The sequence below is a fragment of the Caretta caretta genome, chromosome 16 (assembly GCF_965140235.1).
Source record: "Caretta caretta isolate rCarCar2 chromosome 16, rCarCar1.hap1, whole genome shotgun sequence".
Lineage (NCBI taxonomy): Eukaryota > Metazoa > Chordata > Testudines > Cheloniidae > Caretta > Caretta caretta.
Genome location: NC_134221.1, coordinates 22,656,263 through 22,683,294, shown reverse-complemented (window position 1 = coordinate 22,683,294; position 27,032 = coordinate 22,656,263). Strand labels below are relative to the sequence as shown.

Sequence of the window (27,032 nt, the reverse complement as noted above, 5' to 3'; positions counted from 1 at the left end):
TGTCCAGTCCACTCTCTTACTATACATTATCCTGGGCTACCTACTGAAAGGAACAGACCTCCAAGAAATTCCAGCAACTGCAGCTGGAGAGGAGCCAGAACTCAGATGACCAGCAGATTTGTACAGACCAGATATCATGATCAGCTCGCTATCCTCAGTCCTTCAGCCACACTACCACTAGCCCAAGAAGACCCATTTTAACACGTCATGCTCCTTGCTAAAAATCTGCCAGGCGCAAACACCATGGTGTCACTTCCCTGCTGACCTTACACATTCTCCCATTCATGCCTTCATTAACTTAGGGCATTTTTGGTCACGTTTGCCTTGCTCCAATGCATTTTATACATGCCCACTAGTTATTTGTGTCAGTGGCTTTCTATCAACTCACCACCCGCATCAGTTCGTCACTCCCTTTGTACGCAGAGGTGCCCCAAAGCGATTTATCACAGACTTCAGTTTATAAAAGCCTGCTTCAGCCCTGACCTCCTTGTAATTCCTCCCTCCCAAAGACTGCCTTGGTCCCAAGTCTCCCTTTAGGAGCTGTGTGTGTCAGGGGGTACTCAGGAATTTACAAGGTTCCTTCTCATTCTAGCAACATCTACCCCCTGCCCCCTTCTGCCTCTCTCGTGATGTTGCAGAGTGCTGCTGTGCATTGCACTGTCCAGCACTCCCATTATTCTGCCATCAGCCTTTTTATTTACAGATTCCCAGTCAGGCAGAAAACAGAAATGACGAAATCTGCCTGGAATCTGCTATAGCAATTAGAGCAGGGAGCTGGGGAAGCTGTTCTGCAGCAAGGATTCATTTGGTGGTAGACATGAGCCTTTGTGTATCTAATGAGCACCCAGTCTCAACCCGCACCTTCCAGTGGCTGGGAGCACAGTCTCTGCCAGAGAAGGGATTAGGCCCACTGCATGTTAAACTAGCAGCTCTGACCGCAGACCCTGATGCTGGTCCAGGCAAGAGTCTCATCTGCATGCAGAAAAAGCTACTTCCAACAGTGAATGTTCAAGAGCAGAGCTGTTCCTGCTGGGTGTCAGAATGGATGGAACCTAACAGTGCAAGGGCCAGTAAACAGCACCATTGGTCTCTCTCTGACTGCATTGCATGCACACACAGGGCAGTGTGGGACAGGTCACATTCCAACACAGCCAGCAAGGACTGGCAGCAGAAAAGTGTCTGTCTTGGCGAGCTCCAACCACGGTGAGGGGTGGGGGCTGCTTCTCTGCCTGCACAAACATAGACAGATCAAGTACTACCCACAGTAGAGCCCGAGTTAGGGGTAACGTACCCTCTTTTTTCCAAACCTTTTCGCAACAGACAAAAGGCTGTTCTCAATCCTAGAGCCTTCCCCGCCGCTCTGCTTTGGTTCACCATGCGACTATGCTGCTCATGAATGTGTGTGGCTCATGAAGACTCACTTGATCATAGAGAAAAGATTCAATGACAAGTACAGAGTCCCATCGCTACACACAAGAGCTGTGAGCATGGAGCAGAACCCACCTGCAGACAGCTAAGGAAACAGACACAGTATGGAGCTGAAAGGCCTTCCTGACCCATCACAGAAAGACAGGAAGGTTCTAAGCGGCCGCAACATGTTCCATTCTCTTCCTAGCTCATGCTGGTTAGTGTCATGGCCTAGGACCCAGCTTGTATGGATGGCCCTCACCACTAGTTGTTGTGATGAGTTGTTTAACCAGTTATGTAATGTAGGGTGGATAGCCAATGTTGTTCCCGTACTAGTATTAACTACTACATGGCCCATTGCTAGTTTAACTATGCTTATAAGTGACCGCCCCCTCCTAGCCTAAGAGTTTGCAGAAGACTGCCTTGATGGGAGCAGGTCAGTTTAGGAGCAGATTGTTCCAATTCCTTAGATTTAATGTAGAAATAAATTGTATATTTTGTCACCTCTGCCAGATGAATCGAGTTTGTGTCATAGGCCCTATACCACTAACAGCAATTCTCCGTTCCTGCTTTATAGATCTCGTCTCTTAACAGAGCCGGTACAAGTACTCATGGTTCCAGACAGCAGATAGAACTGGCCACCTCGAGAGCTGATACAGGTGTCAGCTAGGTCAAATGCTGCAGAGATCACTACAGGATCCCTGGTACACAGTGAAATCTACAATGGGGAAGATGAACGTATGGAAGAACTTCCCCTCCGTTGGCAGAGCTCACAATGGCATGGGCAGTTCAGTAGCAGTACAACATTTGTGTTCGGGCAGCACAGAACTACCATCTCTAGCCCCTGCCAGAGCTCTCCCAGTAGAAAGTGTTCCAGTACAACACTGGTACCCGCTTCTTCTTCTAACGAATGAATCCTGAAATCATCACAGTGCAGTCCTGCTCCTGTAAAGGACAGCCTTTGGATTCCAGTACACCTGCAGATTCAGTTCTTCTTGCTGAAACAGCCATTATTTCCACCCACGGGAGATTATAAGTGAAAGGTGAAAAAATAAATTCAGGAGGCTAATCGCTAAAGCATGGGATTTTCACACTTACAACAACATTAATAAATATGCAAGAGTCCTAACCAACTGTGAAGAATAATTCAAGGCTCAAGCTTAAACAATGTGTCAAGACACACACAAAAAGCTCCTAATTCATTCATTCAAGATTTATTTTACAGATACAACAATGAGCCACAGTCTGCTCTTGGTTACACTGCTGCAAGTCTGAAATAACTCCAATGATTTTAACTGTTACTCCAGATGTGCACCAGTGTAAGAGCAGAATTTGGCTCAATAGATACAGGAGGTGAAATCATCAGGAGTATATCACTGACTTTAATGAGGCCAGGATTTCATCCGTAGATTGAACGCACTTTGGAAGAGGGTCTTTTTGCTATGGGTTTGTACAATGACTAGCACTATGGGACCCCGAGCCACAGTTGGACCCCAGGTGCTACAACACTTCAAATAAGTAAATATAATTAACCACCAGCTGCCCTGAATGATATGGAAGTAATGGATTTAGGGAGTGTGGAACAGTAATTTCCCACATCAAAGACAAACCTGGGTTGGTTGTCTCTATAACCTTTCTCTTCAGCACGAGGATGCTGGTCAAGGAGACAACTAATTAGCTGGTAAATAGAGAAAACTAACAGAGCAAGAATTCTCAAGAACAAGGAGAAATGGATTTTCTGTTCCATCTCTCTCAAACCACTCGAGCCCCAGAAGTAGCTCAGTCCTCTATGGGACTCTATAGACCACTGCTTGATGAGAATTTTATTAGTGTGTTTGTCTTATGTATTGAAGTTAAACACACATAAAATCACACTGATTTGGAGATTAAGTGACTTGAAAGTGCAGTGCCCACAGCTCTAATTTCATATTTCCTATGAACACTACATTTTCCTCTTATGCTAACACTGCTGTCCCTTTCAACCTGATCAAGGACAATACTGGCTTTTCGACTACAAACTTCACTAGAAAAGAGAGGCTGACACAATATAGATATTAATTATTATTAATTATTATTATTATTATTATTAAAGAAGCCAGCTCAGAAGATAGAATTTCAGCAACATGTGACCAACTGAACACAGCAGGTTTATTAACTCAAGTGAGATCACCTGACAATTGCATAGATGACCTGCAGCATTTTCAATACTCTAAGCTGATGTCAAGTAATCAGAATACTAGTTAGCCTCCTGGAGAAAGGTCATTTCTCAGTCAGTCAGAGACTCCTCACACATGTGAGCTTCAAGAATGTGCTCCTTTTTAACTCTGGTTTTGGTCTTTTCGTTGATCAGTGCCAGGGACACACATGTTATTTCTTCTCTATTTTGTTAATGAACAATTATGAATATGCATGAGGTGTTCATTACCATAGTGAATAAATTAGCCTTCACAGCTGCATAATACAACAACCACTGAAACATGCTCAAAACCAAACTGCTCCCCAGAGTCATAGACTGGGAAGATCTAGAGACAGAAGCCACCAAGCCACAGACGTTTTATGACTTTCTATGAAAGACACTGTTGCTAGATTAAAAATGACATTTTGGACTTTCCTTTAATGTGTCACAGGAAGAACACTCTCCCTGATAATCAGAAAGTGAAACCTGCTGTAAAAAACCTGCTAGGGCACCACCACCCACCCACCCTACTCTGAAGTGAAACTGGATGGGGCTACATTTCTCTTTAGAAATAGATTCCACTCATAAAGGAGTGAATTATGATGAACGTCAAAGGCTAAAACAGAGTAGGAGTCAGATATAAAGCACTTGTTGAACTCCTTCAGTGCAGATCTTGTGATGTTCTGTCCCTTTAAATGTTTGAACACACCCCCCTTCCTCCTCAGTGCAAAGCCTCACTTCATGTTGTTTTCAGTTTTGTGACCAGAATAATAAAGTCTCCAGCAGCCAGCCATATTTCTGCCAGCTGCCTGTGTGTCTATCTCCTTCTCTACTGGGTCCAAATATAATAGATCTGGTTTTGCATTAAGTGTAGCTTTCAAAGGAATTTTTTTAAAGATGGGGTTTGCGACCTTTTATATTTCTTTGGGACAAAAAGACTCCTGCTAGGGCATTTTGGTATCGTTCTTCTATTCTACTTGTTTTTTCACTTGAGAAATATTAGGAATATCTAGTCTGAGTTTGCTGGACAACTACCTGGGGGTCTTAGAGATGTATGATGTGAGCTCTCATACCTGGATTGTGGGGATGGGGGAATATTTAACAAATGTTTTTCTTCCTCCAAAATGTTTTTTTGTCATTGGAATTAAATAAGTATTAAACCTCTCCCCACCAAACAAAAAACAATTCCCCCACGCCCCATAAAACACAGATTTTAAAATCCGACTAAAAGTCTCTTACCCTCTCAGTTTCTCAGGTATCAGTCCCTGGTCTCTTGGGTTGCCATGCTTACACTAGTTCAACAATTCCTATGGATTGTCTTCCAAGCTAGACAGGACCTGAATTTCCAATGTAAAAACAAAACCCAGAAAAGAAGAGACATTTCTGGCCTCCATTACCCACCATAAAAGAAGAAAAAAAGGGAAGACACCAGTATTCTCACACACACAGTTATGCAAGTCACTATTAGAAGCAGAGAACATGCCAAGTTACCCGTTTGTTCTTGACAGAAGCTTGCACAATTACTCTCTTTCTATAGAAGGAAGGGGCTATGGGACCTGTAGTTCAGATAAAGCAAGATGAGGGGGATCTGATGAAATTGGAGAAAGGCTGGGAAAGGAGTGATAGAAAAGAATGCAGCGAAGTCTCTCTTTTGTAAAAAGAAAAGGAGTACTTGTGGCACCTTAGAGACTAACAAATTTATTTGAGCATAAGCTTTCGTGAGCTACAGCTCACTTCATCAGATGCATTCAGTGAAGTGAGCTGTAGCTCACGAAAGCTTATGCTCAAATAAATTGGTTAGTCTCTAAGGTGCCACAAGTACTCCTTTTCTTTTTGCGGATACAGACTAACACGGCTGCTACTCTGAAACCTCTCTTTTTTAAAATAGCATTTAAATGTTATTGTCTGTCCCATTGTTTGCAAAACCCTATTAGCAGTTTGAAAATAACTTGGTCCCTTGCAAGTTTCTCTATTCAACAAACATTCCCTACAACCAGCCCATTTTGAGCAGAGCTGAAATAAATACAATTTAACTTTTGGTGCCAAGATCTCTCTCTGCTCTGATATCCTGTTAGCACAGCCTGGAGAAGTGTGTTCTATCAGAGACTGCCACCAGCAAATACTTACGCATACTGGAAGGCCAGGGGTCACTTCACAGAGCCTCACTCTCTGTCCCAGAGAGGTCTCTTTCCACAGCATTCATTCATGAAGCATTCTAGCATCAGACAGCCCTGCTCCCTCTCCAGGCTCAGGAGGACACCTCCTTCTTCACTTTGCATTAAAATAAGTTACAAAAAATCTGAAGTTTCTCAGACAGAATCACCCACTCAGGCTTAGTTTCCAGCAGCTCCAATTCACAGTAAGGACTAAGGAGCCTGATGAAATGTTCAGGTTCCCAGCCAGTTACCCAGATGCCAGCAAATGGACATTTATTGTTTTAGAATAGATTCTTTATTCAAAAAGGGCCCATGGTCAAGAAGGACACACAATTTAAAGCACACAAATATAAGACTTTTGTTATCTAATAGAAAGAGTCCCCACTTGTTACAGCTCCTCCCCTGAGAGCACCGTCCTGGCTCTGAAGTGTCCCTCTTTGACTTAGCTACAGGGCTCATAAATCATGCTTCAGAGGCCGTGATATGCATTGCTTAAAAGCAGCCTCTATTCCCAGGTAATCCTGGAGATGCCCTAGACCTAGAACCATACCAGCTTCTAGTTGGAACTGTATATACAGGCATTTCTAAAGAGCTCACCACAGGAGTTTACCAACACCTTTCTTATCATAGTTATTACACACTTAATACCTTCCATACTATGCCCTTTAGAAACATTAACTAGCTTCACAACTCCCCTGTGAGACAAGCATTATCCTTACTGTACAGTGGGGCACACAGAGGTTAAGTGACTTGTCCAAGGTCACATGAGCAACTCACAGCACAGCCAGGAAAAGAACAAGAAGTTCTGATCCCCCATCTCCTACTCTAATCACTGAACTAACATTCTCTCCTGTTAGAGATGAAGGACCCAGTGCTTAGGGCAAGAGCCTAGGGCTTTGGAGACCTGGATTCAACTTCCTGCCATGCCACAGATTCCCTCTGTGACCTTGGGCAAGTTACTTAGCCTCTCTGTGCCTCTACAGTTTATCTGTACAATGAAATAACATCCCTACTAGGCCTGAGAGAGGTGCTGCCAGGATAAATACAGTAAAGATTATGAGACACTTTGATACCATGGTGATGGAGCCATATATGTACCCTTTAGTATTACAAGAAGATTTTCTAGTCCTACAAAGATCTAAATGGAAGGGATGAATCACTGTCCACGGCAAGTTTGTCTCCCTGGGAACAGAACTCCTGAATAGGGAGCATCATGCTTGTGTAGGCAGGAGCTTTGCTGATCTGGCCCCTTGTGTAGGTGGTGGTGTAGGAGAGGAAGCAGGTGACATGCTGGGGGTAGGGCTGGAGGCTCCTTTCTCAAGTTTGAGTCAAAAGACCCTCTTCTCACAAATAATGGAGCTGTTCATTGTCAAGCCCGTAACCCTCCGCTCATTATGTCGAAACAAAGGCAGCCCATTCCAGCACTGGGAAGCTCAGACTCGTGGGGAGAGATTGCTCTTCAAAAATGTATTTCCAGGAACAAAGACCATCAAACAGAAATGGGGGGCGGGGGTTTCCTACTGATGCTTTGCTGCTAAGTTACCAAACTGATGAACAGCGAAGGCTGACCCCACCAACCCTAATGTGTCCTCCAGCCAGTGGGGTGGGGCCAGTGAACATCATAGGACAGCAGAATTTATTTTATTTACAACATGGAATAAGAGAATTATCCTCTTAATGATGTACTGAGAGGAGCAAATCACTTTAGCTTGCCTGCATCAAGCAATTGTAACAAGCAAGAGGGTAACTCACGGGAGGTGCTGGGAAGAAACTTGGCCACATCACCAATATGGGACAGGGTTACAAAAAAGTCAGACCTCCATCACATGGCCAGGTTAGTATCCACTGGCTCCAGCTACAACAACCACCCCAGTGATCAGCTCCCAGGGGACAGAGGAAATTAAGACCTGGGATTGTACCCATGGGTACTTTGCATGTGGATTTAAGTTTTCTTTGCAAGCCAAAACACAGTCCTGCTTCCATTCAAGGAATGCCAAGCACTTTTTAGACACCCATAATAACCCTCTGTGACATGGGTATTCTCCCCATCTTACAAATAGGGAAACCAAAGCAGAGTGTGCCAAAGTGATTGACCTTCCTATGGTCGGTCACATGGGGCTTGCCCAAAAGCCAAGGCAAAATCTTAACCCAACTCCAAAGGTCTGTGAAGGTACCATTTTCACACCTTCACAATGGCATGTGCCATGCAACAAATCCATAAATAAATGAACAAAGCCCCCTGCGCCCCTCTACAGTGGGGAAAAAACAAACAAGGCTATTAAAATAAAGTTACCAACTTGGAGCCAAGTTCTGCCTTCAGCCATACTGCACACAGCTCTTGTCATACACAGGGATGCAAGGGCAACATCTGTCTCCTTTTAGGAATTGGGAGGTGATGCTAAATTAAAGTATCCCCCTCTTCTGGACTCCTCCGAAAGAGCTCACACCCTGGGAAAGCATGGCTCTGACCAGGGCTTTAGTGCAGCATTTCTCAAGATGCAGTCTGGAATCTGTTGTGCCCATTAAGTGCTGATTCTAAGTCACCCAGTATTTTAAATGCCCTTCAGCTTTTTACAATAATGGGGTTTGAGCCTGCAAAGTACTAAGCACCTCTGGAAAGTGTTGGATGTCCTCAGGTAGGCGTCACGATGCACCGGTGGTGCTCAGTACTACACCCACATGCAGGAGAGCTCTCTCTTTCTTTGGCACCTCCCAATTTTAGCATTTGAGACTGTTGCTGCCTTTGGCTCCTTAAATGTCATCCTAACATTAACCATGCACAAGGTACCTGCAGCTTCAAACTCCTCCAGACAGCTCCACTGATAAGTACCATCCAACCTGGTTTTAAACACTCATTTAACATTCCAACAGGGGATCAGCAGACACTGGGGTTATCAGCCCAGACATCACCTTGTTTCCTTCATTTTGGAGGCAACCTTCAACACAGGATAAAGGGGAGCCTTTTAGAGAGTTTAATGTTCCATTAAAATTGAGCAAAATAGTCTCCACAAACAGCAGGAAGTGACAGCAGAGTCCCAATACTTATGGAGTGAGGCTTTAAGCTAGTTATCCATCTCTGAACATTTGCGTATGCATGTGCCCTGTAATTGGGGATCATTTTTATTCTGCTGCTTTGTTGGGTGGAATCTCCCAGCAAATAGACACAAATTACCACAAATATATAAGGAAAGGGACCAGTAGTCAGAATGCCTGGGGACTATTCTCAGGACTGACGATAACTGTGTGAGCTTGGGCAAATCAGTTTCCCTTTATGCATCAGTTTACCCATTTACAAAATAGAAAAAACAACTATGCACTTCACAAGGGTGTCAGGAGGTTTAATTAACCTGCGTAAAGAAGTAGGGAATACTTTAGATTAAAGGTATTATAGAAGTAGAGAGCTTGATATTTTATACACATACACAATGCAGAATCTCGCTCGTGCTAGAAGTGTTACAACTATCTAGCAAAACTCAGTTCTCTCAAGCATCCAAACTTTCATTCCCCTGCTTATATCTGATTTGAATTTATAGACTTTACAACATGATGCCCCAGGACAAACTGCCAAGTGCATTAGTGCACAATCTTTCATCCAGCTCCAGGCTCAAGAAACTTACCATTTCAACACATTCCAGTTGTGGCATCTGTTGCATCAAAGAGCCTCAGGAGAAAACATAACAGGACGGAATAGGAGCCCCTGTGGTACATAGGGATAGGCACTATGCCTGGTGTGACTGTGAAGAACTAGTACTGACAATGGGAATGGGGTTCCCTCCTTACCCCCAGGCATCAGAAATGTCACCTCAAACTCTTCCTGAGATACAAGGACCACAAAGGATGGCAACATTCAGAGTCTAAGCAGCACTGGTCTGTTTTTCCTCTGTTTCTGCTTTTCCCTCCCAGAAAGTCACTGGACCGAGAAAGCACAATGCCCACCATTGGGGAGGGAGTGTGGAAGAGAGGAGAGAAGACTGCCAGAAGGACGAAGAGACATAATGCACCAGTCTCAGAGACTCTTAGGCTGTAATGTGGCTTTTAACTGCTGGCAAGGGCTGCACACAAGATAGATAGCATCTCCATGTGACATGAGACTGAAGAGAGCTGAGTAATGGAATGTATGCTCTCCCTCCCATTGCAAAGGTTTCCTGGAGGGAGGGGGACAGGGAGTTTATATGCTGTAGCTCCCAGCTTCAACACCTTTGTTACATTGAGTGCACTGCTCTAAGAGGGATTTAGCCATATTCCACTCAATTTTTTTAATATGATCTTTTCGGAAGAGATTACTAGATGCTTAAAAATGTCTATTCTTTGTTACAAAAACTATTTAAGATGTAAGACACTGGTGCATCATGGAATAAATACCTTATGGGCATGGAATGGCCACCATATCTGTGGATTTCCCTGGCTTTCATATTGTTTCAGTTTTGCTTTTCACCATCACCATCTTTCAGGACACAAGCTACAGACCCAAAAGTTTTATATTCCCTCAGTTATATTTCACCTGCCCTGTTCATTTCAGAAACTGAACAAAAAATCCTGATACAACCAGGAGCTGAGAGTAACAGGCCTCCCAGTGGCAAAGCAACAGCAAATGAACTAGATGAAACCTGTAAGTGACTGACAGGAATGATGAAAATCCTAACTCAGTGCAACTTCTACCAGTTACGATAGGCACCTACTAATCAACCCAACACTTTTTCTGCTATAGTAAGAAGCCCAGGCCGAAGGTAAAAGAGGAAACTCCCCAGGTACCAGAGCCACATTTAGAGCAAAAACAACAGCGACAGAACCCGTGAATAAAGGAATGAAAAGAGTTATGTTTCCATAGCAACAGAAAGGCATGTGCTTATATTAGTAAATCCCTGCTGACCTCCACTGATCTTTCCCTATCCTGGTCAGTGCAAGGGATTAGCAGAAAGGCACACTCTCTGGCCTGTTCCCAGGATCCACTCACTAGGAAGGAAGCACGGCAGCCCTGCAAGGAGTTTTAACATAGAAGATCTCCTTTCAACCTCCCAAGTCAGCAATGGGCACAACAAAATCAGGTTCTTCCTTCAGGAACCATGTGGGACTCTTGCAGCAGCTACTCTAGGCTGTTATGAGAGCTCCTTGGGAGTACCTTCAAGGTGCATTCTGGACTCTTCCAAAGCTCCTTGGCACTCTTGACACAGAGGAGGTGACAACAAACCTATGCCATCTCTAATTTGTATTATACATTCTGTGGGCTTTACAAAAATAGAGCAAAACTCCTGCCATTAATCAATTAAGCACCAAAGACCATAGCCTTGCAATTCTTTCTGAATGCTGACATGTTGGGTAGTCTGCACTGTTGCTGATTTGGCCTTAACAATTCCGTATCCAGTGTTCTTCTTATGGTAGCCCATCACATGGACTTCAATAGGTAACTTCCATTCAATTTGTGCACACTGGATGCAGTCACAGAGTCTTTCCAAAAAACCTGTACTTTGATTAAAAACCACCAACCAACATATGAGCTGAAGGGGGAGGGGTGGCCTGCCTTCTACAAGGAGAAGGAGGACTTGATCATGCCAGCTGAACAGAACAGAGTGATCAGTTCTTTTGTTGGTTCCCCCTGTGATCAGGAGAGGTGCTGCTGAACTAGTGTCTCCTTCCACAAATAAACTTTTTGCTTGACCTTGCTGGTCTCATTCATATGTCATCTCACTCACAGAAACTGGGGAATTCATCTGCTTTCATGGCATCACTGCCCACTCTGTGTCCCAGGAGCTGGACAGCCTGTTTAGCTGAGGCTTACTGGGCACTTGCTACACATGACAAATCACAGGACAGAGATTTGAAGGGAATCTGCAAAGATTATGATGATTGGTTAAAATTCTTCCTCCCCATTTTCCCCATAGCAACTATTCAGGCTTTTGTACTGTTGTTCCAATAGAACGTAAAGGAGAGAATCTGCTGTGAAATGGAGGGAACGCGCAGGTTGAAATACCATCCACTGGCTGAATCTGAGTGTCAGTCATACCACCTCAGTTAGGGTCTTGTCATATCTCACAAGCTCTGCTAAGCTGGGTATGGTACTAGGACAAGAGACCTCTACAGGAAGCCCAGCGTGATCCAAAAGCAGTGCTTGCAATTCAGTAGGCAATTTCTCGGAGACAGTACTGAATCAATGGCCCAGCAGAGTGCTAGAGAGCCCTGTGCTGCTACAGGCATCTTTCAAAGGAGACATTAAACAGAGGGCCTGACTACGTGTGGTCTCAGTAACTTTTTGGCAGAGCAGGGGTGCAATCCCAGTGCATTAGCCAAATTCCAGTTTGAGTACTAATTAAAATACTGTGGGCATGATTCTGCTCTTCAGTACCCCTGTACATCAAGATTAACTCCACTGAAGTCAACAGAGCTAAACCTATGTAAATGAGATCAGAACGGAGTCCTGCTTGACTAAATTCTCATTAGCTACAGCTGGATACAGTAGCGTCTTCACTCCCTGACTTCAACTGTAGTGCACTGTTGCTGTGCCCTGTTAAACAGCTGCCAGGTTCCAGAGGTGGCTGCATTTTAATGGCTGGGGGGGCAGGGGAGGGTAGCCAATATATCAGTTTATTATATTTGTAGAGTGCTACTTTAGGGCCAAAGCACAGGACTTTTCACTGGGAAGCCTGGGCTGAATTCCCAGCTCAGCCACAGAGTCTCTTAATGTCTGTACCTCAGTTTCCTCTTGTAAAGTGGAAATAATATTTACCTACTTCAAAGGAGAAAAGTGATAGTTCCTGGCTCTCTGCCTTCCGACTTGTAGCAAATCACTGGACAGCAATGCCAAGCACTGGGTAAGAATCCACAGGGCAGACCAGTGCCAAAATTATGGCTCAAAATATTAATAGCGTTAATCAGAGCTACTCTACCACAGGGAGTTAAACCCATTGTAAACATAGAAACAGATAGCCAGCCAGGTCTCTGTCATCTGTCTATTGTTTAATGTGCATCTGAAGATGCAACTATTTCTATTATTAAGTTTCCAGGATTTGTGGGAGGGTGCTAGAGCTATAAATCCATGTTTTATGGTAGTTTTGAATATACTGCCCCAGTAATTCTTTGATCTTTCAGTTCCTATTGCACCCCAGTATTTCCCCTTAATAAACACACCTCTGGGCTGACCTTCCTGGTTTACACATTCTCTGATCTCTCAGCCATTTCCACAGATCAAACGCTGAAATAGGGGTTTCCCTGTGTACTCAGTTAACCAAAGTGGCTCACAAGATTTAATTTCTAATTCCAATCTAAATACATTGGCAGTCAACATAGACAACAGTGAGACTGTTAAAAAGGGAGCATTGCTTTGAACAGTGTTTAAGATGTAAATTGTGTGTATGTCAGAGCTAATCTCAAGAGCCTACCCTAGAGCAGATAACAAACCCAGAGAAGAGACATTTGCCTGCAAATGTCCTTCCACAATAGGTGTCCAAAGCATTTGCCAGACCAAAGGTATGTGAAGTAAGGTGCCTGTTTGAGTGGGGCAGCAAGACATGGAAGTTGGGTTTTAAATCCACTTTCCGGCATGTACTCTTCAAGACATCAAATGAACTAGACCAATATTAGCTGAGAACTACTCTGTCTCTGCCCATATTCCAGGAAGCAGCAGAACTGCGTTCATGTAGACAGCCAGCATCATTACCCTCAGAGTTTATTCCAGACATGAGAACTTGGAGCTAATGCGGGTCTGATTGCTTCACAGCATGGTCTAGTGGTTACAACTAGGAACTGGAAGTCTGGACCCCAGGACTATTCTCAACCACTCTTACTCTGTGACTTTGAGCAAGTCACCCAGTCGCTCTGTGCCTCAGTTTCCGATATCTGTAAAATGGGGATAATTATAATTACCTGCCTCACAAGGGCAAGGAGGGACTTTTTAATAAAGTGCTTGGAAATCCTGAAGTGAAAGGTATTACAGAAATGCAAACCATTTACTATTAAATCTTCTGGCAGATTTCCCTCTGTAAATGGGAATAGTTTGGGTGTCTGTGGAAACTCCGGCTTGTGCTATGCTTTACAAGTGGATTTCTAAATAGGGCACTCACTCCAACTCTAACAAAAGAGAGAGTGATATCTTCTGTAGGTTGTTGCTCCAAAGAGAGGGAGGATATCAATGCAAAGACAAAACAGCATATATCCCCAAGGAGCATTCCATCCCTGACACAGCCACGTACTAGCAATTCTGTACATGCAATGGGCCTTCCTTCTGCACAACACAAAGCCATCGTAATTGCTTCACACTTTAAACTAGTAGCTATGGTTACTGGACACAAAAGACAGCCCCACTGCTTCCCTGTGGCCAGAGGAATTCCAGGCACTTGGAGCCAACACATCAGACAAAGAAGTTAGTACAAAGAAGTTAGTACGGAAGAGAGAAAATTCAGGGGAAAAACGAAACAAAACAGTTCAACTCAAGCGTTAAGGTGTCTAACAGTATCAGAACAAGGCAGATGCAGGAAGGCTACTGGGGTAGAACTTTTAGGGGCATGGAAAGAAGTACTGAGGTTTCAACAACTTGAAATAGGTCCTAGTGCTGTGGATAAAACTAGAAGGCTCAGTTAGATAGAGTATGGCAGGAAAAGGGCACTCTGAATCAATAACTTTGTGTTTCCTAGTTCCCTATGTTTTACCCTCACATCTATGCATCCTTGTCACTGACTGCTGTTGCCCTAATGGAGAGAGGACCTTATCCACGCATTGGCCTGGCAGTATTGGGGAGGACTAGGGAGGTCAGTTCAATCCCCATCTTCCTTCCCAGTAAAAGGCTTGGCATGTTCCTGACATGACCTTATAATCCCTAGATGACTAAACCAGATGTCTAGGCCCAGCAGATCCCCAGACACCCATTTCAGAAGAAACACAGGGAAGCCTATTTTCCAGAGCATGCAAGAAATTAGACCCAGGAGTGAGTGTATTTTAAGCCCAGGTGCAGAACTGCTTATGCACCTCTAGAGGCTCACCCCAGCTCTAAAAGTATATTCCCCAGCTCTGAGAGAAAGTCCAAAAAGTCCCACCAATATGATACAATCTTTGGGCATCTCATCACTCTCTGCATCTTACAGAATAGATCAAATTTATTAAAGTTTTCTAAAATAGAACCTTTTGCCTCCTTCCCTTCTCCTCCTACATTTTGTACCAGAACTACCTGCCAACAAAAAACCCATTACTCATCTTCCGGGATGCCCCACCACCACCATCACCAAATGGACTTAAAATTGAAAGTATAAGCTATTCCTGTGCATTTGTTCTGCATGAGCATAAACATGAAGTTCAGGAGACTTTACTACTCAAGTTTTCAGCTCACTGTCTGATAGGGAGAACAATTACTGCAATAGCGGACTACTTAATTACACATTACACACACAGAAAGTCTCGTTCTTGTTTATAGACACACACCCCTAAGCTGTGAAACGCCTTTGTATCTCCAAGATGAGAAGTTTCCAAGTTCCACAGCTACTGAATGTGGAAGCAACAATTCTGTCATATCAATTAACACAAGGCCAAGTAATTTCTGACTGTTAGCCAAAGTTAGTGCATATTAACTGGTTAAGAGCCAGACACAGAAAATGAAAACTTACCCCAAAGCAAAAGAGAGAGTGGCAGCAGGAGAGCGGCATGGTATGCACTGGATAGAATTCTCTGTAATTCCATGGCAAGCATAAGAGTGGCGGTCCTAAAAGCCTCAAGAGAGAAACAGAGGCTGGGAGTTGGTAAAGGCAGGTTCTCCCAACATCCCAGACCAGAAATGTTTTCCTATCAGTGGCACTCACTCCATGCTTTGTCGATTTAGGGACTAGCACTAACCCAGTGGACAGAGTCGCTGTCCACTTTGAAACGCTTTACTCATGCTGTTGGAGTGAATGGAAAACACTGCCTGGATCACATGGACCGGACTGGACAACTAAAGACTATAGTTGCCAGCATTTACCTAGAAAAGCCCAGAGCAGGAGGGTGGGCAAGTAATAGCTGAATGTTAAAAGAGGAGAGGCACAGGACGAAGAAGGGAGTGGGGGCTGGTGTTTTATTAGCTTTCTCCCCATCCCTCCCCTGCTCTAAACAAGAGAGAACATAAGAACATAGGTCTTGTCTGTTTTCTGTCTGCCTGGGAAGCAAGTCAGCCCCAGGTCGCCTGCATAGCAGTGAAGGGCACTCGCAGACCCACTGTCCTGGGGAGCAGAGCTGGGAATCAAATATAGGAAATCAGTTTCTTGATCAATTATGGTCTATGAACAAAACCCAGATGTAAATGAATCACACTTTTCCCATAGAGGCTGCTTTGTTCAGTGGGACAGTTTGATTAGCACAAGGATCTAACACTAAATCCAGAAAGCAGAATTCTTTGCTGCTGCTCAGATGCTATGTCTTCTTTGCAAGGTTCAATGAAAACAGGGGGCACACTGTGGGTGTAGTGGTGTGAGAATGGGACTGGAGGCCAGGCACTCCCAAACTCTCCTCCCAACTTTAATACCAACTTCTCCTGGGGCCTTGGGCAAGTCACTTAACCTCTGAACCTTAGTTTTCTCATCTGTAAAGTAAGACCAATTATTATCCTACCTACCCTAGATGGGCATTGCAATAATGTATTAATAATCAGGCCAAAGACAGTCATATCATACCCAAAGAGGTTTAGGGATGCAAAATCCAAACCCTATTCAATGCTTTCCCAGGATAACACAGAAATTAACGAAGCATTTCAGTTCCACAATGATGGTGTTTGTATTCAATCTCCTCAGTGAATGGAAAGGCAGCTGCCTGTATGGGGCCTGTGAGTTGCTAACCCAACAATCAGCAACAGCATAAACTGTGATGCTAAATAAACAGAGTGAAGCAAGGAAGGAGCTGCAGTCCGTCCCCATCAGAATTGCTGCATCAAAGCAATGCTCCAGCTGACCCAGCATAATACACCCTGCAGAGATGATATCCTAGTCCCAGTGAAGTCAGTGGGAGTTGGGGGAAGAAGGGAAAAAGCCACTAACCATGGTATCTGGGCACTAGCAGAATAACTGTGCAGCAAAATCCAGTCAGAAGCAGCATTCTCTGCCCCTCCCTTTAATTACACCATTTGAGCATGTAAATAAAGGAAGCGGTTTGGGTTTGTACAACCCCACCAATCCTGTTGATCCGACAGTACAAATATTTAGGCTCATTCTGGTTTTCAGTGGCATCCCAAATTCCTAGCCAGGGTCCTTGTGTAGACAAAGTCCTGAAACCTCTGGTTGTAAAATCCTTACCCATTAAGTGGGTGTTGGAATTAGAGCAATTTCACAGGAGCACCCAGATACCTTCCTTAGCACAGGGATGCTGGGAGATTTAATTGATGCATGTCTATAAAGTGACCTGAGATCCCTGGATGAAAGATGCTATAGTAAGACAACACAAAGTGGCTACATTCCAGTGGTGGATGAAGTAAACCTGGGGTATGGAGTACTTGGGTTTTAAGACCATTCAATAAGATAATATTTCTGTCCCTTTCCAGCAGCTGATCCCCATGCTGGAGCAGGTATCCCTTCTGATCTTTAGGGAGTACCTATCCCATTGGTTTCACTTGGCCCCAGCTGTTCACCCTCCGTGTGAAACAGCAAAACTTTAAAAATGCCATTTGATGAACTTTAGTAAGTGGGAGATATTGCAGAGCATGTTAAAAACCAATCCATTGGTTGAAGGTTAATGACATTTCTCTCTAGCAGTTGGTCAGATATAGAGAATGACCAATTGCCTAAAGAAAATCTACAAGAGACTGAATTGTTTTCTCAGTGCCACTCAGGCAACTTTTACTGAAGTCAATGAGAGTTGCACCTATGTAATCCAAGAACAGAATCAACTCCAATAGCTTCTGCTATAGGTTCATCAGTGTTTCAGAGGTGGGAAAATCTGCTCATGTTCTATGCTTCATCACAGAGATTAGGAGCCGTCAGAAAGATCGTGCTTACCTGTGACCATTTAGTATCTTCAAATCCAAACCATAATTGGATTTAATTAAGGCTAATGGGAGTTACGTAGATAACCCCTGCCCACCAAAGAACTGAATAGACAGGACAGATGAGATTTCATAGAACTATCTGCTTTAAATGAGAAGCACTGGTATCTTAGCCCCAGACCAGGAAGCAGGGGGCAAGCACAGGTATGCTCAGGTGTCAGCTTTAAATGCTGCACTGACTTCCTTTTCTTCAAACAAAAACCGAAATAGCTGGCTGTTTCTCAGCAGCCCTGATCACCTGCATCTCCATCGGTGCTGGGGCTGCTCGGAACTTCTGAGAAATGAGGCCATAAACCTTTTGCAACTTCTCCTCTGTGCTTTCTTCAGACAGGGCATTCCAAGGCAGAATCCTTCTCTTTAGTCCTTTCCTTTCCCTGGCCTGTTTTAACGCACCCTGGGCCAGGTCCTCTCTTCAACTAAGTACATTGGTGTAAATAGCAGAATTTATCCACCTATCACACATGATATCAGGTGCACCATCATGACTGTACACTAAGGGCTTTTGCCCCTATATTCACTGCTCACTGACATCCTCCTGCAGAGGACTATTCACATGTTAGCCATTTTTAAGAAAAGAAATGTAAAATCCTGCATGAGCACAAGTACACATGCTCCATATTCCAAGGTCCTCCGTGGTAAAGTTAAACCACAGAGATATGTGAATCACCCAGGAACGAGGGAATAGGACATGCTTACACAGTAAGCAGAGGAATTCTCCCTCTGCAGGAATGCAGCAGCATGGCTTAATTGGCTGAATACGATAAATGCGGTGTCAGAGGGAAAGTATCCACAGAGGTCATTCCAGAAGCCACAACGCAATGAAATCCAGTTCAGATTTTCAGATGCCTGGGGCCTGGCTGATGCAGACTAAGAAATGTGTACACGGGGAGGGGACTGAGTAGAAAGGATGATGGAAGGGGGGGGGGGGAGAGAAAACCTTATCAAAAAAACATAATGGAACTGGACAAGAACCAAGAGTCCCACCCAGTCTAAGCAATTAGATTGTCCTTGGATTTAGGTGGGCCAACAATAATCAAGTTCCCAAAATCCTTAGGGGCTCATTCTCCCAGGTCTCACACACTTGTCGGACAAGAAAATATTGTCCTCCATAATTAGCCTCGGGACCAAGTTTCCCTGACTGGCAACTCCCCAAGGCCCTCAAACATTGTGCCACTCACTTGGGGATCTGTCTGAGCAGACACACACCCATAGGTATCACATTATTAGGTAAAAATAAATGCTTTGTCCTTCTCTAGCATTTCCTACCCAAAAAGTTTAGCCTCAACTCTCTGGGAGGCAAGTATCAGGGGGTAGCCGTGTTAGTCTGTATCCACAAAAACAACAAGGAGTCCGGTGGCACCTTAAAGACTAACAGATTTATTTGAGCATAAGCTTTTGTGGGTAAAAACCCCCACTTCTTCAGATGCATGGAGTGAAAATTACAGACACAGACATAAATATACTGACATCTGAGGAGAAGGGAGTTACTTCACAAGTAGAGAACCAGTGCTGACAGGGCCAATTCTATCAGGTTGGATGTAGTCCACTCCCAACAATAGATGAGGAGGTGTCAATTCCAGGAGAGGCAAAGCTGCTTCTATGATGAGCCAGCCACTCCCAGTCCCTATTTAAGCCCAAATTAATGGTGTTAAATTTGCAAATGAATTTTAGTTCTGCTGTTTCTCTTTGAAGTCTGTTTCTGAAGTTTTTTTGTTCAAGTATAGCTACTTTCAAATCTGTTATAGAATGTCCAGGAAGACTGAAGTGTTCTCCCACTGGCTTTTGTATGTTGCCATTCCTGATTTCTGATTTGTGTCCATTTATTCTTTTACGTAGGGACTGTCCAGTTTGGCCAATGTACATGGCAGAGGGGCATTGCTGGCACATGATGGCATATATCACATTAGTAGACGTGCAGGTGAATGAGCCTCTGATGGTGTGGCTGATGTGGTTGGGTCCTCCGATGGTGTCGCTAGAGTACATATGGGGAGAGAATAGGCAACGAGGTTTGCTACAAGGATTGGTTCCTGGGTTAGTGTTTCTGTGGTGTGGTGTGTAGTTGCTAGTGAGTATTTGCTTCAGGTTGCGGGACTGTCTGTAAGCGAGGACTGGCCTGTCTCCCAAGGTCTGGGAGAGTGAGGGATTGTTTTTCAGGATAGGTTGTAGATCGTTGATAATGTGCTGGAGAGGTTTTAGCTGGGGGCTGTACGTGATGGCCAGTGGTGTTCTGTTATTTTCCTTGTGGGGCCTGTCCTGTAGTAGGTGATTTCTGGGTACCCGTCTCACTCTGTCAATCTGTTTCCTCATTTCCCCAGGTGGGTATTGTAGTTTTAAGAACGCTTGATAGAGATCTTGTAGGTGTTTGTCTCTGTCTGAGGGATTGGAGCAAATTTGGTTGTATCTTAGGGCTTGGCTTAGTGGATTGTGTGATGTGTCCTGGATGGAAGCTGAAGGCATGTAGGTAAGTATAGCGGTCAGTTGGTTTCCAGTACAGGGTGGTGTTTATGTGACCATCACTTATTTACACTGTAGTGTCCACAAAGTGGATCTCTTGTGTGGACTGGTCCAGGTGGAGGTTGGATGGTGGGGTGGAAATTGTTCAAATTCAGGTGGAATTCTTCAAGGGATCTCCTTCCTGTGGGTCCATATGATGAAGATGTCATCAATGTAGCACAAGTAGAGAAGGGGTGCTAGGGGACAAGAGCTGAGGAAGCGTTGTTCTAAGTCAGTCATAAAAATGTTGGCATACTGTGGGGCCATGCGGGTACCCATAGCAGTGCCACTGACTTGAAGGTTTAAGTTGTCCCCAAATCTGAAATGGTTGTGGGTGAGGACAAAGTCATAAAGCTCAGCCACCAGGTGTGCCATGGCCTCATCAGGGATACTGTTCTTGACAGCTTGTGGTACATCCTCATGTGGAATATTGGTATAAAGAACTTCTACATCCATGGTGGCCAGGATGGTTTTTTCAGGAAGATGACCAATGCATTGTAGTTTCCTCAGAAAGTCGGTGGGAGGCAGGCGACTACATTATCCCCATTTTACAGATGAAGTTGAGGTACAGAGAGATTTAGTGACCTGCCCAAGGCTGCATAGCGAGTAACTGGCAAAGACAGGAACAGAGCCCAGGCTTTGAGATAGCCAGCCCCAGATCTTCAGCTGGTGTCAATCTGTGTCGCTCCACTGAAGACAATGGGGCGGTGTCAATTTATCCTAGCTAAGGATCTGCCACCAGTCTCAAGTTTTAACCCCAGGAGCTGTCAGCTAAGGATGTGCACCATGGCTTCCTCTGTCCAGGCTAAGGGACGTCAAAGTAGTCCTACAAAGCCAGCTCAGGACAGTCAAATGCAAACAGCTTTATGGATTTCAGTAAGGCATTTGACAGAGTTCTGCATGGGAAACTATTAGTTAAACCAAAGAATATGGGGATTAATTTTGAGAATTGAGAGGTGGATAAGGAACTGGTTAAAAGGGAGACTACAAAGGATCATACAGAAAGTGAACTGTCAGGCTGGAGGCAAGTTACTAGTGGACTTCCTCAGGGATCGGTCTTGGGACTGATCTTATTTAACATTTTCATTCATGACCTTGGCACACACAAAAAGGGAGTGTGCTAATAGAATTTGAGGATGACACAAAGTTGGGAGATATTACCAAAATGGAGGTGGACCAGAATATCACACAAGAAGATCTTAAAAACTGGAGTAGTAAAAATGGGATGAAATTTCATAGTGCAAATTGCAAGGTCATGTACTTAGGGACTAAACAAGAATTTTTGCTATAAGCTTGGCATGTATCAGTTGGAAGCGACAAAAGAGGAGAAAGACCTGGATATATCGGCTGATCACAGGAGGAGTACGAGCTGCCAAAGGCTAATGAAATCCTAGGATGCATCAGGTGAGGTATTTCCAGTAGTGATAGGGAAGTGTTATTCCCATTATACAAGGCACTGGTGAGACCTCATCTGGAATACTGTGTGCAATTCTGGTCTCCCCTGTTTATGAAAGATGAATTCAAACTGGAACACATGCAGAGAAGGGCTCAGTGGATGATCCAAGGAATGAAAAAACCTACTGTACGAGAGGAGACTCAACTTGGCTTGTTTAGCCTAACCAAATGAAGGCTGAGGGGAGATACGATTGCTCTATATAAATACATCAGACAGATAAATACCAGGGAGGGAGAAGAGTTATTTAAGTTAAGCACCAATGTGGACACAAGAAGAAATGGACATAAACTGACCATCAACAAGTTAAGGCTTGAAATTAGATAAAGGGTTTTAACCATCAGAGGAGTGAAGTTCTGGAACAGCCTCCCAAGGGGAGCAGTGGGGGCAAAAAACCTAACTGGCTTCAAGATAAGTTTATGGAGGGGATGGTATGATGGGACTGCCTACAATGGCATGTGTCCCATCTGCAACTGCTAGTAGCAAATATCTGCAACAGCCAGAGATGGAACACTACATGGGGAAGGCTCTCAGTTACTACAAAGAATTCTTTCCCATGCGTCTGGCTGGTGGGTCTCGCTAACACTCTCAGGGTCCAATTGATCACTATATTTGGGGTCAGGAAGGAATTTTCTCTCAGGTCAGATTGGTAGAAACCCTGGCATTTTTTCGCCTTCTCTGCATCATGGGGTATGGGTCACTTGCTGGTTTACACTAGAGTAAATGGCAGATTCTCTGTAACTTTAAGTCTTTAAATTATGATTTGAGGACTTCAGTAACTCAGACAGAGGTTATGGGTCTATTACAGGAGAGGGTGGGTGAGGTTCTTTGGCTTGCAATGTGCAGGAGGTCAGACTAGATGATCCCAATGGTCCCTTCTGGCCTCAAAGTCTATGAGCAGCTGAGTCCAGAGGGGAGAGCAGAGCAGAGAGAGATTCTTCCAGGAGAAGCCCAGCATGGCAGTAATATTGTGCTCCCAACACAATCCTCTTCCGAATGGAAATCCACCACTGGCAGACCAACGAGAAATTCCTTTCGCGGAATGCTGTAGTCGGCTAAGAGGTGGAGGAGGGCTCAGATCAGCATCTGATTAGAAGTATTTTATATAATGTCTTTCATACAGACTGGCATAACACTTCACAAAGGTAAGAGCCAAACAGCAGAGGGAAAGGTACAGAGAAGACTGGCATAACAGAAGGGAGGTTGTATGAAGGAACAGAGGAGACAGACAGAATCCTCTTGCAATACAGAAAGAGATACTATAAAAATCATCTGTATTTGCCTCTCAGGATGCTGGGCAGGTACATGGCTTGGCCCAACCATAACAGAACATGTCACCACCACAATCCTGCACAACCTCTCCATGCTCATGGAAAGTCTGCTCAATCACTTACATGGTCACCATGCAGAAGATATACCCATTAATTAGGGACAGTTTTCATTCACTCCTGACCTGGGTTGGATTTGAACTTCCTACATATCACTGAGGAATTCCCTATCCCATGCCTAGTAACCTGCAGCTGCCCAGTGCTTCTCTCTCAAATCAAATCCTAAACCACAAATCAGAAATTAATGTAGATAAAAATGCAATTCAGACAGAACAGCCATAAAAGTTGCTAACAGAACAATCCTCACTCTGGAAAACATGTGATGGCCTCTCCCCAGCTGGTCATGGACTCTGGGGCCTGCACAGAGATCTCCCATCCCAGGGAGAGTCATTATCTGTGTTCAGTGGCACTCTGGCAGATTGGATCCAGAAGCCTCAGAAAGGAGACTGAGAGGGAGGCTGGGGAATTCACCACTAACCCAGAAGGGGAAGATAACAAGAGAAAAGAAACATTTTGTGATAATGCAGAGATGCTAAAAGAGATCCAGGAAGGATCAAGAGAACAGGAAGGGAAACACAGAAAACAGTACAAAAGATTGTTGTACTGAAGTTCCATTTATCAAGAGTTACTAAATGGCTAATCAATGTATACAGACTGTTACAGTCCAACAAGCTAATGGATCCCTTATACCCATCTGTAAGACATTACTCAATCTCTAACATACTTATAACATCTATTAATCATTTATGAACCTTTATAAATAGCGCCTTAATATAAAGCTGACCATAAGAGGACAAATGGCAGGAGAGATTTCATACTGACCAGGGCAACAGAAATTTCTCCATTTTGGTCCGAAATCTCACAAGAACTGCTCATGAGATTCATGCACCATTGAGTTTAAAAAACCTCAACCCAAGTCTGACCTCAAGCCTTCATACAGAACCTCATCCAAATCCACATGAGAACCTGGAGACCTCAGGCCAGCTCGAAACCTGATAGGTTTCAGAGTAGCAGCCGTGTTAATCTGTATCTGCAAAAAGAAAAGGAGTACTCGTGGCAACTTAGAGACTAACACATTTATTTTAGCATAAGCTTTCATGAGCAGTGAGCTGTAGCTCACGAAAGCTTATGCTCAAATAAATTTGTTAGTCTCTAAGGTGCCACAAGTACTCCTTTTTTTTTTCTTGAAACCTGTGGAAACCTGTATGTAGAAGCTTCCTATTTAGATGGATGGACCATGCTCTGAGTTTTCCCAAAACAAATTGGGGAAGCCTCTGGATCCCAATATGGGGTTTAAAATTTCAGTACATTCAAAAAACCTGATGTTTATCTAAGAAGCCATTCATATGCTCTCTCTACAAGCCTATCCTGTCTTATCTAATCAATGTACCATTACAGCAGTTCCCTGCTGCATCACCCTCTCTTCCCACACAACACCTTAGGTGCTGAATGGAAAGGAGGCAGGCTGTTAGAGTGGGAAAGGGCTCTATGAGACACCAAAACAGAATTGAGAGAAGAAAAAGCCACTTAGAGATTAATGAGCCTGCTGCAGCATTAGCTAAAGGCCATGTGGCTTTTAGCTCATGTAGTAGAGGCTCAAGCATGTAGCTCCAGAGTTCCCAGGTTCGACGACCGGGGTCTGTTGGTGTTACAAGTGGGGGCTCATCCAGGATGTCAACTGCAAAGTCTCTGAAGCGCAGATGCGCTTCCTCAGCTAGGGGAAGTATGTAACCCACACACCTCCTGGGTGTGGTGTTCTGTCTCCTCTAATGGCACTGAGACCATTTAGAGATTAATGCATCTACTAAAGGCCATGTGACTTTTAGCTCATGCAGTAGAGGCTCATGCATTTAGCTCCAGAAATCCCAGGTTCGATCCCATCTGCTGACGACCGGGGTCTGTCGGAGTTACAATTGCACATGGGATCCCAAGGCAGCATTTAGAAAGAGTGATTACCATGATCTCCAGGGGACATCCCAGTGGCCAACGTGGAGGTAGCTGGAAGAACTCCTGGACCATAAAAGTCACAGACAGAAGAGATTCTAGAGTCCATCTCTCTCCAAGTGCAGAAGATACAACCCCTCATCCCAGATAGAAGACACACCAGCTATTAAACTAATACTGTGTGTCCTGAAAGATGTCACTAGAATCAGGGAAGCTAGTTAAAAAAACCCACCCAATAACCGTGCTCTTAATGAGGGGCATTTCAAGGAGTCAGAAACTTGGTCAGGTCTCATTCAAAAGATGAGCCTAGGTTTGAGGGGACTGCCAGTTGTGGGGCTGTAAAACCTTTGGGGTCTCCCAAAAACATGGTGCAGCCAAGAGTTTGTCCCACTATCAAAGAGGAAATGCTGGAAGATTCCATGCTGTCTAGGAAAAGCACTTATATGGCCCACACTACCATAGTATCTGAGCACCTTGCAATCATGTAGCGAATTTATCCTCACAATCCCCCCCCACACACACACACACACCTTTTACAGATCAGGAACTGAGGCATAGAGAGACTGAGTGACTTGCCCACAGTCACACAGGGAGTCTAGAGCAGAGCAGGTAATTGAGACCGCTACCCCAATTCTGCACTTGGCAGCCTGCAAGGGCCACATACTACAGAGACCCTGAGAAGACCAAACCAACACACGTTGGAGGCTCTCATGCCCCAAGCAGCAGTTGCTCTGGCTGGCAGATACTCCCTGCTCCAAGAACCCCAAAGGCTCATGCAAAAGGGACCATTTCCGATGTGACAGGAATGTACTAGTGTCTTCTTTCAGCCTTTGGATACTAACATACTGTACACTCACAACCAAACCAAACCAGCCTATATCAGTAACACTAGAGCTAGAAGGGAATGTCAGGACTTCACCACTAAAACCAAGGCTCCGGACTCCATGGAGCCCTAGTATGTCAGGCCAACGCAGGCATGTTATGATCCACACAGAATGTTCTGCACACAATGAGGCAGGTGAAGAGTGGAGCAGGAGTCAGATGAGACTGGGAAGAATGTCAAGCAGCCCTGTGAATTGCCTTTTTCACTACTGCTGTGTTTCAATTCTGAAATCTTTAAAGGCGGGAGAACAAAGGTCAGGACAGTAAAGGAGGATTTGATCAAGGTAATAGCAACCCTGCAATTAATGCGATACTGAGTCTTCATCCTTCGGGAGAGGTAGGGGATCACATGTAAGACAAGGGGTATTACTACACTGTGTACAGCTAAAGTGCAAATCAGAAAGAAGAACACAGTCACAGTGAGATATGCGTTAGCCACCATAATACCCAAGGAACACATGGTTCATCTCACTGCCTGGGCCTGGGGTGCTCTAAGAATGATATATCGTGTTTTCATCCTTATCTGGACCACCCTGCCCCCAGCTCCATCTCTAGCGTCCTGGCTCTGTTTGTTCAAGCTTGACCTCAGTATTAGTTTCTTCCCAGTTACCATAACCATCTGGAATTCATTTCACTCCCTTTGGACTCTTGTTTCACTGTCAGGTTACTTCACCAAGTGCTGCATCACAGAATCTCCTTGCACAGGGGCTTTTAACCTAGTCTGTGTAGATTATTCTTCAATAATAAATTATCCTTCCAAAATCTAGGCAAACAATTAACATGTGATCATTTTACATTTATACAGCAAGGAGCCATCACTTCCACTTATCACAGAAATGCAGCCACTTCTGGGATAGAAAGGGACTACTTTTAACTGCACAGCAATACTGCACATCATCTTAGGAAAGAAACCCAAAAATATCACTGTTTAAAACTCCAGGGAAAATGTATAATCACCACCACCACCATTCCTCCATACAGTGCCTGCCCCCTAGGATTTATGTGAGTGGGTCACAGCTTTCCCACTGCCCACTCAGCCAGGCTTTATGCTACACGAAGCAGCCAGTCAGGTGCAGCCTGTGGGAATGACACTCTCGACACGGGAATAACTCTGCTCACATGCATCAAAGAGCTTGGATGAGTGTGGGGCACCAGTCTACCTCCTCATGCACACAAATTGGGGCAGTGGGTCCAAGATCTGTGTGCA

At 44.4% G+C, this 27,032-nt stretch overlaps 2 protein-coding genes across 13 annotated transcripts in view; one reads left to right on the top strand and one right to left on the bottom strand.

The window, feature by feature from the left end:
* The window catches only part of DENND1A (DENN domain containing 1A), a 421,003-nt gene extending 416,657 nt beyond the window's left edge, over positions 1-4,346 (top strand). The window contains exon 21 of the mRNA XM_048822735.2: positions 1,985-4,346. Coding sequence (XP_048678692.1) covers positions 1,985-2,039 — 55 coding nt within the window. The 3' untranslated portion in view covers positions 2,040-4,346. The remainder of the gene's footprint in view (positions 1-1,984) is intronic.
* CRB2 (crumbs cell polarity complex component 2) overlaps positions 1-27,032 on the bottom strand; it is a 140,600-nt gene that overhangs the window by 42,229 nt on the left and 71,339 nt on the right. For 3 of the 12 annotated variants that reach the window (XM_048822725.2, XM_048822723.2, XM_075120366.1), the window contains exon 1: positions 15,327-15,581. The exons of 6 other annotated variants lie outside the window; for them this stretch is intronic. In XM_048822725.2, coding sequence (XP_048678682.2) covers positions 15,327-15,408 — 82 coding nt within the window. In that variant the 5' untranslated portion in view covers positions 15,409-15,581. Of the gene's footprint in view, positions 1-8,527; positions 8,649-15,326; positions 15,584-27,032 lie in introns of those variants that run through there. 3 more of the 12 variants (XM_075120361.1, XM_075120367.1, XM_075120364.1) reach the window with 3 other exon arrangements.